The following is an 18,424-nucleotide window of genomic DNA, read 5'->3' as shown; positions in this document are numbered from 1 at the left end:
GAGCAATGTGAGCAAATTTCTGTCCTCCACTTGCTCTAGGCTACAGAATGGCAAAGGATAAAAGCAACTGAGAACCATAAAAGGAGTCAAGTTGGAAAAGAAATGAGACATCAATGAAATAGACGAGAGAATAGTGGAAATCTGCTTATGATTACTCAGCAGTAATTTAATACTGGCAATTCAACAGTAAAATGGCTCATTTATTATAAAACTTTGGATAGCCTGGAGTGGTCACAGTATAATAATTTAATCAAGGCATTTAGATATGCAGATCTGGATTAAAGAATTATTCAATTGTACATGCAACATGCAATTGTGATCCTCATGTTTTCAATGTCCTAATCTTCGAATCAACTTTCCAGCCTCTGCCAAATCCTCACTGGAATTATTACTCCTTGAAATATTTTGCTACCTTATTGCTGAACTGGCTATAATGTAAGGAATAAAAAATGGAAACTTCCAGGCAATTCAGTCTGGTTTGCACGATTTCCCAGAATAACCTCCTCAGACTTACTTCCAATCCAGGATTGCTTTTTTTTTCTAGTTATTTGTAATAGTTTGTAATTGAACTGGTAGGGCAGGGGAGCTTTTAAAGAAAAAAAACATTTTGACCACCTCCCCCCCTCCCCTCCAACCCCAGGAGTTGGGATGCCTGGTAGCACCCCCCACAAAAAAACAATTCAGACGTCAAGGTACTCCTGCCAACTGTGGACTTTTAACTCCAAGTAGTATTGCTGAGAAGTTCCCACTCGGAACTAGGGCAGCACGGTAGCACAAATGGATAGCACTGTGGCTTCACAGCGCCAGGGTCCCAGGTTCGATTAACTCCTGGGTCACTGTCTGTGCGGAGTCTGCACGTGCTCCCTGAGTCTGCGTGGGTTTCCTCCGGGTGCTCCTGTTTCCTCCCACAGTCCAAAGACGTGCAGGTTAGGTGGATTGGCCACGATAAATTGCCCTTAGTGACCAAAAAGGTTAGATGGGATTATTGGGTTACGGGGATAGGGTGGAAGTAAGGGCTTTAAGTGGGTCGGTGCAGACTCGATGGGCCGAATGGCCTCCTTCTGCACTGTATGTCCTATGTTCTATATGCAACTCAGCCTGATTGACAGGTTTGACAAATCCCCAGGGCCTGATAATCTAGATCCCAGAGTACTTAAGGGAGTAGTTCTAGAAATAGTGGCTGCATTGGTGATCATCTTCCAGGATTCTCTAGACTCTGAAACAGTTCCTGCAGATTGGAGGGTAGCTCAGGTAACCCGCCCTATTTAAAAAGGGGGGGGGGGAGTGGGTAGAGAGGAAACAGGGAATTATAGACCAGTAGTCTGATGTCAGAAATGGGGAAACGGATAGAATCAATTATCAAAAATCTTATAGCTCCTCGGCGCTGGTATGGCCCGCCCCGCTGGATAGCGGGGAATCCCAGCCAATATATCAGCTTAGATAAGGGATTAGCTAACCAATAGAAAGCAGAGAGTGGGAATAAATGGGTCTTTTTTCTGGATGGCAAGAGTAACTAGTGGGGTGCCACAGGGTTTGGTCCTTGGGCCCCAGCTATATACAATCTATATTAATGACTTGGAGAGAGTGGCTATATTAATAGAAGGTACTATAGCCAAATTTGCAGATGACACTAAAATAGATGGGAAGGAAAATTGCAATGAGGAAATAAGACATTTAAAATTGGATAGGAATAGATTTGGTGGATGGGCCAATATTTGGCAGATGGTATTTAACGTTGATAAGTATGAAGTTATCCATTATGGTTGCAGTATTATAAAGGCAACATATTGTGTAAATGAAGACTCAATTGACTACTCCTGCTCCTTGTTCTTTTGTTACTTTATGACTTATGTTATCTTTGTCTCCTTGATGTGACGCACTAAATTCCTCTTTGCTCTAGCCATTTCCAGCAGTTCCTCATCCTGCTTGCTCTATTGGTACATGGTGGTTCAATTGCTTGGTGTGTGACCTAACTAAGCATTGAAGCGCTGTCAGGTTATAGTGTTAATGGATAAGGTGGTACCTTTTTCTGGAAACTCTGATGTGTCTCTGTTTGTCAAACAGCATCTGGTGTTTCACAGAAAGACATTATTAATGCCTGTTCACCGAAGTTTTACAGAAATAGTTACCTGGAACCGACCAAATCAGAAGGAGATGTATTGGAAAAGCTAAAACCAACATGTACTGAGGCTAGAACGATGGATCTTTCAAAGCTGAGATTGGTAAATTGTTGCTAGGAAAGGGTATCACGGGATGTGGAGATAAGGTATGTCACTGGAGTTAATGTGTGGCTCAGCCAGGATCCAACCAAATGGTGGAACAGGCTTAAGGGGCCGAATGGCCTCCTCCTTTTCCTACGGGAGTGCAGAAAATCCTAAGCTGCCCCAAAAGGGAAACACAAGGTGTTGGAAGGATTGGACAGCCAGAATGTGTTATCACTGGTGCCAAGGTCATCAGATATGTTCCTGGGATACTGTTGCTAACTTTCCGTTGGTTCAATTGCTCTGTTTTATTACCTTTGCTCTCAAGTCACCAGATATCTTTATGATACCGCCACAAGGTTCAAGTCCGAGTAATGATCAATAACCCAATACACCGATTAGTAAGATTCAAATCAAAGCACACTTATTATACACAGTAATCGCTACTCATGCACAAATTCTACGTCTAAGCTACTTCTACAACTAACAGGCCAGTACTTAACTTCGGACTGGCCCACCAGGTCAGGGAAACAAATGGCCTTTTGTTCGGGTTCTGAGTCTGTGGGATTCGAAGTTGTTACGGATTGGTAGCTAGGAGCGCCTATCTCTTAGCGAGCGTTGAATTAAGACTTAATTCGTTCGGTGGTCACTGCGCCGGTCACGGTCAATGTTGGTTTGTGTTGCTGGGTGACCCGGGCAGGACGAAGAGGTGAAGAGAGCGATTTAAACTTGAGGCTTAACTCTTATAGTCCCCGGGGGCTTCCCGCCTTTCGGGGCGGACCCTGTACCTGGTCCCAAGTGATTGGACTTTGTCCCAATCGCTTGGTTCGATTTCTCCAATACTGGAGCGGTTCCCTGATCGATGGGCGGTCTTGAGGTGCTCGTTCACCTCCTTTGTGTTGGCTCCTGCTGGCGCCGGGGAGTCTGGCTTTGCTTTGTGTGTCCCAAATGTTATTTATTGTTCCCGGGGATTGCTCATCAGTATGCAGATGGCTGCTACATTGTTATGGTGATGGTCGCTGGTATCGATGTTGTCTGGCGTTTTGCAGAGTTTTAATACACAGCAAACCTTCACCTGCCGGTTTCTGTCTTGTTGGCTGACTTTCCCATCAGCCTTTGCCGTTCGCCATTTTAAATCGAGAGTTGGCCAATTTAGGTGGCTACACTACCGCATACTGAGTGTCTTTAAGACAGAGATTGATAGGTTCTTGATTAATAAGGGGATCAGGGGTTATGGGGAGAAGGCAGGAGAATGGGGATGAAAACATATCAGCCTTGATTGAATGGTGGAGCAAACTCGATGGGCCGAGTGGCCTAATTTTGCTCCTATGTCTTATGGTCTTATGGTCTTATGGTCTTATACCTGGACCTGAGAAGGGAAATCTCCTTAGATATTGCTCGTGGGAAGTCAGGTTATATGTTAGAACCCAGCCACTGGTGCAGATAAGTCAGTGTGTATCACTGCCAGTCCTCAGCCCGGGTTAGGGAGCATTAGTAGCCGGAAGGGCATCCAGCTGTAAAACCACCTACCTAACCTAAGAATGATGGTTGATATGAATGGAGCTGGAGGAAGGTTATTAACCAGCGCTGTGGCAATCCCATTTAACATGGAAAGTAGAGAGAAGAAGAGAAGCGGTCAGGTAATAAGTTGGCTGAAGAGGCTATGACCACTGTACCATGTAAATACAATGTATTATTCTGCTGCTATGGTCACACTGTATCCCAGAGGGTTCACAAGGTGTAATTGCTGTAAATGGGCAGATGCCAACATCAAGTAGAGACTGTTCCTAGGGCGGCATATGGCACAGTGGTTAGCACCGGGTCTGCAGCGCTGAGGACCTGGGTTCGAATCCCAGCCCTGGGTCACTGTCTGTGTGGAGTTTGCACATTCTCCCCATGTCTGCGTGGGCTTCACCCCCACAACCCAAAGGTGTGCAGGTTAGGTGGATTGGCCACGCTAAATTACACCTTAATTGGAGAAAAAATAATTGGGTACTCGCAATTTTAAACAAGATTTTAGAGACTATTCGGGTTCCTCCATAAGTTGAGAAAAACAATCAAGAAATGACTGTCTTTCTCTTTTTATGTGATAGTGACTGATGGTCAATAGACAATAAGTTTGGCCGGCAACTCCTGAAGGTGAGTCCTCCTCCCAGTGAGGGGCGGAAGTCCCACTATCAACTAATCTAGCCTTCCCCCAGTATGTTCTGGCTACAGGGTGGACTAGTTCTGGTCATGTTGGCTTCCAGTTGACCGGTGGAGCTGGGATGGTGGTGAGCGGTCCAGCCTTCAAACGTTGCAGCCTGTTAACCCCGCTTCTGTCTCCACAGACAAACTGGTAGAGCGACAGACAGATAGAGAAGAGACAGAGAAAGCGGAAGGGAGGGAGGGATGAAGGGAGGGAAGGTTGGAGGGATGGACAGAGGGACAGACAGGCAGACATACGTAAAATAGTGCGGGTGCTGGAGACCTGGAATGGAAACAGAGAATGCTGGATCAACTTAGCAGGTATGGCAGCAGCGGTGGAGGCAGAAACAGAGTAAATGTTTCGAGTCCAATAAGACTGTTCTTCAGAAATTAGATAGTTAGAAAAACAGACAGAGGGACAGATGACAAGGTAGATGGACAGGTAGATAAACGGACTAACAGATTGACAGACAGACATACAGATGGAAGATGGATTTGGTCTGGAACAGGGCTGATTAGCCCTATAATGTGTGACATGTGGAACTGCGATTTTCAGGGTATGTCCCCGTGCCAGCGTGGGAACAGTGGTGTTTTACGACCGAACATTCAGCGCAAAACGGCCACCGATCCTCCGTTTGGCTGGGGGCTAGCATGCCGGCAGTGTAGAGCATCTAGCTGCCGATGCGGTCGGAGAATTGCTGGGCCCGTGGCCGTGCATGCGCACGGCGGCGGCCTGTGGCGGCTGCACCATGCAACATGGCGCCAGCTGCGCGTGGACCCGACCTGCCAATTATTTGGCCGGCTTGTGACCCCTGGACCACCCCACAACAGTGCCCTGAGCCCCTGCCAAAGGCCGCCTGCCCGCGGATCGGCTCTTGCCTGACTGTGCCGGCGCTGGACTGAGCCCACAGCCTCCACGGGCGGCAAGTAATACCAAGAGAGACCCACGCCGTCGGGAACATGGCCAGTCGGGGACGGAGCATCGGGGGGGAGGGCCTCAGGCAATGTCCTGAGGCCGTCAATACGGCGTGGGGCGTGCTCCAAGAGTATGCCGCTTTGGAGGGGGCGGAGCATCGCGAAAGCGGTGATCGATTGATTCTGCGGCCAATCGCCAAACACGATTTTGGCGATGGCGGCCGGAGAATCCGGCCCATGGATTCTGCTGACACAGGAAGAATATGGGGCGAAATTGTCCGTTATCGGCGCAAAGTCCGCCGATCGGCGCAAAAAATGGCGCAAATCCAACTTGCGTCACGTCGGAAAAATGGGTCGAAAGTCTCCGGCCCGAAATGGGCTAGCAGCGACGTAGCGGGATCCGCGCTTGCGCACGTGGTTTACGCCGTGCAGCGTCATACGCGCCGCATGGCGTGATGGCTCATAAGGCCGCGCTGCTCCCCCCAACCCGACCGGAACAACCGACGGGAACACCCGACTGGATGGCTGCCCGCCGCTCAGCACCGAGGCTCGAGTCATGGGATGTGGAGGCGCTCCTGGGCGCAGTGGAGCAGAGGAGGGACACCCTGTATCCCGGGCATGGCCGCAGAGTTGCTCCACGCCACAGCCGGCGTCTGTGGAGGGAAGTGGCAGAGGCAATCACCGCTGCGGCCCTGACACCACGGACAGGCACCCAGTGCCACAAGAAGGTGAACAACCTCGTCAGAGCAGGCAGGGTGAGCCTCCCCCATATCCCCCCTCCCCCATATCCCCCTCCCCATATCTCCCCTCCCCCATATCCCCCTCCCCATATCCCCCCTCCCCCATATCCCCCTCCCCATATCCCCCCTCCCCCATATCCTCCATACCCCCCTCCCCCATATCCCCCCTCCCCCATATCCCCCATATCCCCCCTCCCCCATATCCCCCCTCCGCCATATCCCCCATATCCCCCCTCCCCAATATCCCTCCTCCCGATATCCCCCCTCCCCATATCCACCATATCCCCCCTCCCCATTTACCCCCCCCATAGCCGCCCTCCCCCATATCCCCCTGCCCCCATATCCGCCTCCCCATATCCCCCTCGCCCATATCCCCCCTCCCCCATATCCCCCTCCCCATATCACCCCTCCCCCATATCCCCCCTCCCCCATATACCCCCTCCCCCATATCCCCCCTCCCCCATATCCTCCTCCCCATATCCCCCCTCCCCCATATCCCCCATATCCCCCCTCCCCCATATGCCTCCTCCCGATATCCCCCCTCCCCATATCCCCCATATCCCCCCTCCCCATTTACCCCCTCCACATAGCCGCCCTCCCCCATATCCCCCATATCCCCCTCCCCCACATCCCCCTCCCCATATCCCCCTCCCCATATCCCACCTCCCCCATATCCCCCATATGCCCCCTCCCCCATATCCCCCCTCCCCAATATCCGCCCTCCCCCATATCCACCATATGCCCCCTCCCCATATCCCCCTCCCCATTTCCACATAACCCCCTCCCCCATATCCCCCCTCCGCAATATCCCTCCTCCCTATATCACCCCTCCCCATATCCCCCATATCCCCCCTCCCCATTTACCCCCTCCCCATAGCCGCCCTCCCCCATATCCCCCATATCCCCCCTCCCCCATATCCCCCTGCCCCATATCCACCTCCCCATATCCCCCTCCCCCATATCCCCCCTCCCCCATACCCCCCTCCCCATAACCCCCCTCCCCATATCCCCCATATCCCCCCTCCCCCATATTCCCCCTCCCCCATATCCTCCTCCCCATATCCCCCCTCCCCCATATCCTCCATATCCCCCCTCCCCATATCCCCCCTCCCCCATATCCCCCATATCCCCCCTCCCCCATATCCCCCCTCCCCCATATCCCCCATATCCCCCCTCCCCCATATCCCTCCTCCCGATATCCCCCCTCCCCATATCCCCCATATCCCCCTCCCCATTTACCCCCTCCCCATAGCCGCCCTCCCCCATATCCCCCCCCCCACATCCCCCTCCCCATATCCCCCCTCCCCATATCCCCCCTCCCCCATATCTCCCATATGCCCCCTCCCCCATATCCCCCCTCCCCCATATCCCCCCTATCCCCCTCTCCCATATCCCCCCTCCCCATATCCCCCATAACCCCCCTCCCCCATATCCCTCCTCCCGATATCCCCCCTCCCCATATCCCCCATATCCCCCCTCCCCATTTACCCCCTCCCCATAGCCGCCCTCCCCCATATCCCCGATATCCCCCTCCCCCATATCCCCCCTCCCCATATCCCCCTCCCCCATATCCCCCTCCCCCATATCCCCCCTCCCCATATCCCCCCTCCCCATATCCCCCATATGCCCCCTCCCCCATATCCCCCTCCCATATCCCCCCTCCTCATATCTCCCCTCCCCATATCCCCCCATATCCCCCATCCCCCATATCCCCTATATCCCCCTCCCCATATCCCCCCTCCCCCATAACCCCCCCTCCCCATATCCCCCCTCCCCCATATCCCCCATATCCCCCCTCCCCCATATACCCCCTCCCCATTATCCCCCTCCCCCATATCCTCCTCCCCATATCCCCCCTCCCCCATATCCCCCATATTCCCCTCCCCCATATCCCTCCTCCCGATATCCCCCCTCCCCATATCCCCCATATCCCCCCTCCCCATTTACCCCCTCCCCATAGCCGCCCTCCCCCATATCCCCCATATCCCCCTCCCCCACATCCCCCTCCCCATATCCCCCCTCCCCATATCCCCCCTCCCCCATATCCCCCATATGCCCCCTCCCCCACATCCCCCCTCCCCAATATCCCCCCTCCCCCATATCCCCCATATGCCCCCTCCCCCATATCCCCCTCCCCATTTCCCCATAACCCCCTCCCCCATATCCCCCCTCCGCAATATCCCTCCTCCCGATATCCCCCCTCCCCCATATCCCCCCTCCCCATTTACCCCCTCCCCATAGCCGCCCTCCCCCATATCCCCCATATCCCCCCTCCCCATATCCCCATATCCGCCTCCCCATATCCCCCTCCCCCATATCCCCCCTCCCCCATACCCCCCTCCCCATATCCCCCCTCCCCATATCCCCCATATCCCCCCTCCCCATATCCCCCCTCCCCCATATCCCCCTCCCCCATATCCTCCTCCCCATATCCCCCCTCCCCCGTATCCTCCATATCCCCCCTCCCCCGTATCCCCCCTCCCCCATATCCCCCATATCCCCCCTCCCCCATATCCCCCCTCCCCCATATCCCCCATATCCCCCTCCCCCATATCCCTCCTCCCGATATCCCCCCTCCCATATCCCCCATATCCCCCCTCCCCATTTACCCCCTCCCCATAGCCGCCCTCCCCCATATCCCCCTCCCACACATCCCCCTCCCCATATCCCCCTCCCCATATCCCCCCTTCCCCATATCCCCCATATGCCCCCTCCCCCATATCCCCCCTCCCCCATATCCCCCCTATCCCCCCTCTCCCATATCCCCCCTCCCCCATATCCCCCATAACCCCCCTCCCCATATCCCTCCTCCCGATATCCCCCCTCCCCATATCCCCCATATCCACCCTCCCCATTTACCCCCTCCCCATAGCCGCCCTCCCCCATATCCCCCATATCCCCCTCCCCCATATCCCCCTCCCCATATCCCCCCTCCCCCATATCCCCCATATCCCCTCCCCCATATCCCCCTCCCCATATCCCCCCTCCCCCATATCCCCCTCCCCCATATCCCCCCTCCCCATATCCCCCCTCCCCCATATCCCCCATATGCCCCCTCCCCCATATCCCCCTCCCCATATCCCCCCTCCTCATATCTACCCTCCCCATATCCCCCCATATCCCCCATCCCCCATATCCCCTATATCCCCCTCCCCATATCCCCCCTCCCCCATAACCCCCCTCCCCCATATCCCCCCCCCTCCCCATATCCTCCATATCCCCCCTCCCATATCCCCCTCCTCCATAGCCCCCTCTCCATGTCCCCCTTCCCATCCCCCATACCCCCCCTCCCCCATTTCCCCCATTTCCCCCATATCCCCCTCCCTCATATCCCCCCTCCCCATATCCCCCCTCCCCCATATCCCCCCTCCCCCATATCCCCCTCCCCCATATCCCCCATATCCCCCTCCCCCATACCCCCATATCCCCATATCCCCCCTCCCCATATCCCCCTCCCCCATATCCCCTCCCCATATCTCCCTTCCCCCATATCCCCCATATCCCCCCTCCCCCATATCCACCCTCCCCCATATCCCCCCTCCCCATATCCCCCTCCCCATATCCCCATATCCCCCCTCCCCCATATCCCCCTCTCTCATATCCCCCTCCCCCATATCCCCACTCCCCCATATCCCCATATCCCCCCTCCCCCATATCCCCCATATCCCCCCTCCCCCATATCCCCCCTCCCCCATATCCCCCCTCCCCTATATCCCCATATCCCCCCTCCCCATATCCCCCCTCCCCCATATCCCCCCTCCCCCATATCCCCAAGTGAATCCAGCCCTAACCTTAACCTCTGCAATGCACGCGCAACCGATGGCGTGCATTCATATACCTGCCTAACAGTGTTGCCTTTTACCCCTGCCACCACCCCCAACCCCCCCCCCCCCCCCACAGGAGAAGCGCGCACACAACAATAGGGAGCATGTGAGGACTGGAGGAGGCCCCGCTGATGAGAGGCCACTGACCGAACACGAGGAAAGGGCCCTGGAACTGGCTGGCGGACCTGAGGGCCGGGTGGTTGCTGATGCAGAGGTCGGGGGCGTACTAGCAAGTGAGCCACCGACAGCCCATCCCCATATCCCCCCTCCCCTATATCCCCCTCCCCCATATCACCTGATCACTGCCTGATGTCTAACCATGCATGCTTCATTGTGTATCGCAGGACCAAACGTCCAGGCACCCATCCCCGCAGATGCAGACCGCCCGCAGGATGCCCCTCGGAGGCCACGGGAGACAGAGAGACCCGGACCCTCCAGCATGCGACGCCCGCAGGATGCCCCTCGCACACCACGGGAGACGGAGAGACCTGGAGCAACAGGGAGACGACACCCCCGTCACGTGCGGGAGCGACCACCCAGCGACGAGGGGGGCAGCCACAGGCCCCCGTCACATCCGAGCCAGGACACCACTACCCAGGACACCACTACCCAGGACACCACTACCCGGGACAGCACTGCCCAGGACACCCCTACCCGGGACAGCACTGCCCAGGACACCCCTACCCGGGACAGCACTACCCAGGACACCACTACCCAGGACACCACTACCCGGGACAGCACTGCCCAGGACACCCCTACCCGGGACAGCACTACCCAGGAAGACGAAATACCGGACAGTGACAGAGTGGATGGGTGGAGACGAACCCCCACCCCAAAGTGCCATGGACTCAGAGTGGGACAAAGAGCACGACACAACGACACTGCTGTCACCAACACCCTCCACCATCGCAGAAACACTCACCTCGGTTGGGCACTTTAGTGATGAGGTGTCTGGTACACTCACTGGTGCGCACAATACAGCCGTCCCGGTACAGCAGGCGGAGGTAGGAGCAGCAGAGGGGACGGGCGGTCGGAGGGCAGCCCAGCCAAAGCGAACATCTGCCGCCCAGATGGATCCCTAGTTCCTGGAGTTACCACACCCACACATAGATCCGATGCAACCACCGACCCGGAGACGAGCGAAGAGGGTGACGGCCGGCTTGCGGTGGCTGCAGTCGCAGGTGGAGGAGGTGGTGCCGGTCATACGTGCCACCCAGGCCGACACCGCATGGGTGGCGTCCGCGGTGGAGGCAATGGGTGCGACGGTGTCAGACATGGGGAACGGTTTGCGAGGCCTGGGGCTTTCCGTGCAGGCGGCGTATGTGGCCCAGGACATGGCTGCCCTCTCACAGGAGGCCATGAGCCAGTGCCAGCGCCAGATGGCAGAGGCGCTCAACACCATAGCCCAGTCTCAGCAGGCCATAGCCCAGTCTCAGCAGGCCATGGCCCAGTCTCTGCAGGCCATGGCCCAGTCTCTGCAGGCCATCGCTGAGGGCATCAGCGCCAGTGGCCATGTGCGAGCCGGTGTCGCACTGCCACAGACAGGCTTTGCCAACCCCCTGGGCTCCATGGCTGCAAACCTGTCGATACCAGCACGGGCCTCCAGGACTGGCAGCGCCAGATGCCGGGGGGCGTCGGATGGCCAGTCCGTTCGCATCCCCCACCCATGTAGAGTCCTGGGGGCCATCGGGCACCCCGAGAGAGGAGGAGGTGGTGTGGTCCGTCCCGGCTCCCCCTGTAGGGCAGGTCCGGGAACACCGCGACACCTCGGACTCCCCCCCTTCTGTCCCAGGTGCATCGGGTGGGCAACGGGCAGGACAGGCTGGCAGCTCGCCATCCCAGTCGCCCGGGCTGCAGCCTGGCCCATCTAGGCCAGGACGCCCCAGGAAACGGCCGCCAAGGGGATCCAGTGTCAGAGGGCAGGAATCACAGGAGTCCACCTCCAGTTCTGCTGTACCGTCTGGGGAACCACGTAGACGTAGTCAAAGGGCCCGTAAGGCCAAACAATTAGACACTGAGTAAGTTGGCACGGGTGCAGGGCACAGATGAGTTTTAGGGGCTAGGGCACGTGCATGAACTCCTTTGGTTATTAAAGTCAATGTCACACCTACAGAAGCTGCCTTTGTGCTCTGTCCAAAGCGTGCGGGGGTGTCATGTACGTTGAGCGCAAGTGTGTGTGTGAGGGGTGGTCTTACCTCAGCCCCAGGTGAGTCTGCCCCGTTCCCCCTGGGCCGCCATTAACATCCCCCCGGGCAGAGGACGGGACCGTGCGCTGCAGTGTCACAGCCGCATGCAGGGATGGTCCGGGTGGATGGTGGTACTGTGGCCATGGGTCAGACATAGTCCAACGATGTGGAGCCAGGAGCTCACCGCAGGGCGGGTTGTCATCATCCTCCATGGCCTGCAATAGACACGTGTCCACCCGCAACTGTGTGAGCCCGGCCCGTTGTGCCGCAGGTGGATCGGCAATGGGGGGGGTGGTGTGCATGCGGGTGGGGTGGGTGGGGTTGGGGAGGGGGGTGAGGGTGCTGGGTGGGTGGATGGGTGTGGGGTGTGGGTGATCGGCTGTTGTCATGGTGTGCGGTCTGTGGCCATACTACCCGATTCCCACGCCCATCTAGTCAGTGAAGCGGGCGGCTATCAGTCTGTCCCGTGCCCGCTGGGCCAGCTGGTAACGGTGGACAGCCACCCGCCTGTGTCTACCCCGTCTGCCCTGACCATTGCCCCCATCCCCCTCATCTGGGGAGGACTGCGCCTCTTCCTGCTGCTCCTCCACTCGGCCCTCCTCTGCCTGCGGCACATCGCCCCTCTGCTGGGCTATGTTGTGCAGGACGCAGCACACCACAATGATGCGGCCAAGCCTATCTGACCGATACTGGAGGGCGCCCCCAGAGAGGTCCAGGCACCTGAAACGCATCTTCAGCACGCCAAAGCACCTCTCTATCACTCCCCTTGTCGCTACATGGGCATCATTGTAGCGGTTCTCCACCTCATTGCGTGGCCTCCGTATAGGCGTCATCAGCCACGATCGCAATGGGTAGCCCCTGTCACCCAGCAACCAGCCCCTCAGCCGGGGATGGCGTCCCTCGTACATGCCGGGGATGGATGACCACGACAACACGTATGAGTCGTGTACACTGCCTGGGTAACGGGCGCAGACGTGCAGGATCATCATGCGGTGGTCACAGACCACCTGTATGTTCATCGAATAGGTCCCCTTCCTATTGGTGAACACGGCCCTGTTATCTGCAGGTGGCCGCACGGCGACGTGCATCCCATCAATCGCGCCCTGGACCATGGGGAACCCAGCCACGGCAGAGAAGCCCACAGCCCGGGCATCTTGGCTGGCCCGGTCCACAGGGAAGCGGATGTAGCGGTGCGCCATGGCATATAGGGCATCTGTCACTGCCCGGATGCACTGATGCACCGATGTCTGCGATATGCCGGACAGGTCCCCACTCGGTGCCTGGAATGACCCCGTTGCATAAAAGTTCAGGGCCACCGTTACCTTGACGGACACGGGGAGAGGGTGTCCCCCGCCAGTGCCACGCGGTGACAGGTGTGCCAGCAGGTGGCAGATGTGTGCCACGGTTTCCCGCCTCATCCGGAGTCTCCTCCTGCATTCCCGATCCGTGAGGTCCTGGTATGACTGCCGGGGCCGGTACACACGGGGCGCCCTCGGGTGCCTCCATTGCCGTGGGGCCACGACGTCCTCCTCCCCCTCCTCGTCCTGTCGGTCAGGTGTCCCTCCAGCCTGGGCGGCTGCCGCCTGTGCCGCCTCTCTGGCACGCTCCTCCTCCTCCTCATCCAGGGCAACATAGACATTAGTGGCTGCCGCCACGGCGGCCAACATCGCTGGATGATCGGAAAACATGACGGCCTGGTGGGGGGGGAGGGGAACGACGACATGTCATCATTGCCCATATCCCCTCCTCCCCCCAGCCAGGTGGCATGGACCGCATGGGTCCAACTGTTGGAGGCTGGCACCAGGCCAGGTGGACCAACTCACTTGCCCTCGCATCCCCCTCCCCGGCATGGACCCCCCAACCTCCTCCCCGGCACGGACCCCCCCAACCTCCTCCCCCCCGGCACGGACCCCCCCATCCCCCTCCCCGGCACGGACCCCCCCAACCTCCTCCCTGGCACGGACACCCCCCATCCCCCTCCCCGGCACGGACCTCCCCAACCTCCTCCCCGGCACGGACCCCCCTCCCGGCACTCCCCCGGAGCCCAGCCCACTCTAACCACCCCCCCCCCCCCCTGCCGCACACACACACACACACATCCCGAGACACACCTCTCCCCACACATTCAGACTGCGGCCACGCCATCGCCTGCCCAGAGCCAACCCCCCAGGCCGTCACTCACCTCCACACGCTGGTCGGCGTGAACCTGGAGCACAGGGTCACGCCGATGAAAAGGAGGTTTGATTTACGTCGACGTGAACGGTCATCACGTCGACGGGACTTCGGCCCATCCGGAAGGGAGAATATCGGCAGGCCGAAAATCGGCTGCCTTGCGCAGACCCGTGCCATTCTCCGACGGCAGCGACGCCATTAACGCCCCGCCGACTTTTCTCCCTTCGGAGACTTCGGCAACCGGCGGGGGCGGGATTCACGGCAGCCAACGGCCATTCTCCGACCCGCTGGGGGGTCGGAGAATGACGCCCCAGATTTCTGGAGTTTGTTGGGTTTGCATTTGGAACAGGGAAAAGCTGTGCAGAACCTACTTTCAAAGGACTGTGATGGGTAGAATCAATAACAGAGTGGATTGTGCATGGTCCATAAAGGGCTTTATGAGACAGGTGCCCTATCATTCCACCAATGCCACATTTAAGGCGTTTGATACCTATTGACCAATACCTGACTGTTGCTTTCTTTTTCTGACAGAACGAGTTGGAACTTTATGCGTCTCCCAGGACATCGCTTACACTTTGAAGCAGTCGCCTTTTTTTTTGATGGATCACTCAAGATTGGAAAGATGGCACCATTTTGGCATTTCCTGAGAGCGCGAGGGTAGGATTTGTGCCACCTGTGTGCTCAAAATCAAACAGCATCGCCCTACATTCCGCTACAGACTGTGCAGAACTTCCCGCATCTCTTCCAGCAGGGTGGTGAAGATGCTCGAGGTGTTGCGCAATATGGTTCATGTGCGGGCCCTCTCCATGGTGCTGATTCTATCGCTGGGATTGCCCCGCCTGACATTCTCATGTCCCCATACCTGTGCCTGTTATTTCTCAACCGAAGTTCACTGCACCTTCCGATCACTAACGGCAGTGCCGACCAGAATACCGAAGGAGGTGGAAAGAATCAACTTCGGGTTTGTAGACCTCTGGATATGGTGTCAAAAACCTGCCTGATCTCTTATATCTGTGAAATATAATTGTGTAGTTGCAGCGCCAACAAAGGGTATACGTGTTTTCATTTGCACTGAACATACAAGCTGACAATGATTAATTCCAAGGGTGAATAGATAGATCTTTGTTTAAACTTAGTGGCCCAATCTTTACTGGGCTAGCTCTCCAGAGGAGAAGCGTTTCAACCATATAGGTTTGTGAGATATTTCCATATGCTGGGAGGGGAAGAGGGGCTTGATTTTCAGCCCACGTTCGCCTTCAGAGAGAATGGGGACGTGGGCACAAAACGCGGAGAGCATAGGGAAACGCAATTCTCTCCGGAATGATTGCATTCCCCGATTTTCCCTGCCCCTCGCTGGTGATGCAACGCGGTTCCCGCCCCAATAGGCAAGAAACTCAGTGCAATAAATTGGAGTAAATTTTAATATTATTAACGCGCCTCCCCGCCACATGAATCCCCTCTCACTAAATATTCATACTTTGCCGATGTGACGGTTTACAACAGGTTTGGGAAAATGACATTAAGTCGAGGGGATCCCCCAAGGGTGCAAAGGTAAGCACAGCCCCCGGGGGGAAGAGTGACATGCCGCCCTGGCACTGCTTGTAGGCATGGGGGAAGGTGGCCACCGAAGGAGGGGGAATACCAGTGATACGTTTGTCGTGGGGGTGGGGGGGAAGGGGGGTCCCTGATAAGTGTCTGGGGGCGAGGGGAGATCCCAATTATTTTGTCCAGGGTGGGGACAGAGCCCCCAATGATTGTCCGTGGTGGAGGGAGTTGGCAATGACTGTTCAGGGGAGTGGGAGTCCCTGTGCCTCTATGGTGAGGGCTGGGGGCTGTTCAGTTTCAACTCTGATCGGGGAGCCCTTTACAGATGTGTCTCTGATCTCTGTGGATCCGGGTGCAGGTTCTATCAGGCCCCGCCCCGCCAAACTGATGGCGTAATCCTCGCCCACTCATTTGTTTTCTTAAAAGAGGCTCAAATTCTGGAGTGAAATCTGTGTAGCTGGGGAGGCACATGGCGGTTTTCAGCCTGAGCAAATGCTTTGACAAAATATGGTACGATCCCACCCACAGTCATCATTACTGATACCCAATATGATTGAGATGTATTTAATTTACTGCATTGAATCCCCCAGCTGCTATGGTGGGATTTGAACTCATGTCTCTGGATGCTAGATTGCTAATGCTGCAAATATAACCATGGTGATGTTGTTCCCAAGAATATTTCATATGAACATAAGAAGTAGGAGCAGAAGACCATAGACAAATCCGTCTATTCCAGCCTTGAATGTATTTAATGATGGGACATCCCAAATCCTCTGGGGTAGAGAATTCCAAAGATTCTCCACCCTTTGAGTGAAGAACTTTCTGCTACTCTCAGTCCAACATGATCAGCCACTTTACCCAAGACTGTGCCCCTTGTTCTAGACTCACCAGCCAGGGGTATCAACCTCCTGATGTCTACCCTGTCAAGCCTCTTCAGGAACCTGAATGATTCAATGAGATCACTTCTCATTCTTCTAAACTCGAGTGAATGTAAACCCAATTTACTCAGTCTCTCATCAAAGGGCAACCCTCCCACCCCATGGACCAATCTAATGAACCTTCCCTGTACTGGCTCCAAATATCTTTCTTTCAATATGAAAACCAACTTGGTATTTCTCCCCAAGCCCCGTGCAACTGTAGCAAGAACTCCCCTTGCAATAAAGGCTAACATGCCACTTGGCTTCTTAAGTGCTTGCTGCACCTGCATGCTAAAGTTTTGTGTTCCTTGCGTTAGCACACCCAAGTCTCTTTGAACATCGACATTTACAAGTTCCATGTATTTAAAAAATATCCTGCAATTCTATTCTTCCGGCCAATATGAATAACCTTACATGCTCCGCATCCCTCCATCTGCCACCATTGTTGCTCATTCACTTAACCTGTCTATATCTCTTTGTAGCCTTTTTGTGTCCTCCTCACAGCTTACATTGCCACCTAGCTTTGTATCATCAGCAAATTTAAATACATTACTCTCTGCATCTTTGTCTAAGCCATTAATATAGATTTCAAATAGTTAAGGCATTAACACTGATCCTTGGGGCACTCTGCTAGTCACAGCCAGCCAACTTGAAAATGTCCCAGCCCTTAACTTGTGTATTCAAATTTTGTGTTGCACCTTATCAAATGCTATTTGGAAATCCAAGTACACAGCTTTTCCATTATTGTCTCAAATAGTTATTTCCTCAAAAAAACTCAAAAAGATTTGTCAAACAGGATTTTCCTTTTGTAAAGCAACATTTACATTTTCTATTCATACAATGCTTCTAGAAGAGCATTTTTAATCCTGACTTAATCATGCATTCCAACTTTCCCAATGACTGATGTCAGGCCAATCTGCTGGAATTGTACCAGAATCTAGGGAGTGTTCAAAAATCAGAACCAGCATATCCACTATCTCTGCAGCGATCTCTGATATTACCCTGGGATGTCGGCATATCAGTTCCTGGGGATCTGATTGATTTTAATTCCTTGAGTTTCATTCAGTTTATTTTTCCGCTGATAATATAAACCTTAATTTCCTCACTCTTCTTAGCCCCTAGGTTTGTGTCATTTCCTGTGAAGACAGACACATATTAAATGTCTCTGTCATTTCCTCATTCCCCACGATGATTTCTCCTGTCTCTGTTTCTAAGGGACCAAAGTTTACTTTAGCTACTCTCCTCCTTTTTACATAATTCTTTCTTTATTCTTTCATGGGAGTTGGGCATTGCTTGCCTATCCTTAATTTCCCTTTTTGTATTCTTGCAAAGTTTTTTTAACATTCTGTTTTTATATTCTTGGCTTCTCATTCAATTTTGCCCTTCTTAATCAACTTTTTGTGACTCTTTGCTGGCTTCTAAAATATTGCCAAATCTCATATGTGCTATTTTATGATGTCACAGGATGTGGGTGTCATTGGCTTGGCTCGCATTTATTGCCCATTACTTGAAAAGGGCCATTAGGGATGGGCAACATTATAAGCCTCTTTGCATCTTTAACCTCTTTAATCTTTGCAACATTATGAACCTCTTCTGTAAATTTAATGCTATCTTCAACCTCCTTAGTAAGCCATGGATGAATCTTTTTCACCCAGTTTTTCGTTTATCAATGGTATGCATTTTATTGAACATTTCTTTAAATGTTTCCAACTGTACATTCATTGCCACACCTTTAAG

At 54.9% G+C, this 18,424-nt stretch overlaps 1 protein-coding gene across 1 annotated transcript in view; it reads left to right on the top strand.

Moving 5' to 3' along the window:
- mxra5a (matrix-remodelling associated 5a) overlaps window positions 1–18,424 on the top strand; it is a 98,171-nt gene that overhangs the window by 48,374 nt on the left and 31,373 nt on the right. The window contains exon 2 of the mRNA XM_072477355.1: window positions 14,757–15,186. Coding sequence (XP_072333456.1) covers window positions 14,987–15,186 — 200 coding nt within the window. The 5' untranslated portion in view covers window positions 14,757–14,986. The remainder of the gene's footprint in view (window positions 1–14,756; window positions 15,187–18,424) is intronic.

The sequence above is a fragment of the Scyliorhinus torazame genome, chromosome 15 (assembly GCF_047496885.1).
Source record: "Scyliorhinus torazame isolate Kashiwa2021f chromosome 15, sScyTor2.1, whole genome shotgun sequence".
NCBI lineage: Eukaryota > Metazoa > Chordata > Chondrichthyes > Carcharhiniformes > Scyliorhinidae > Scyliorhinus > Scyliorhinus torazame.
Note: the sequence above shows the minus strand (reverse complement) of the source record. Positions and strands in the feature narration are given on the sequence as shown.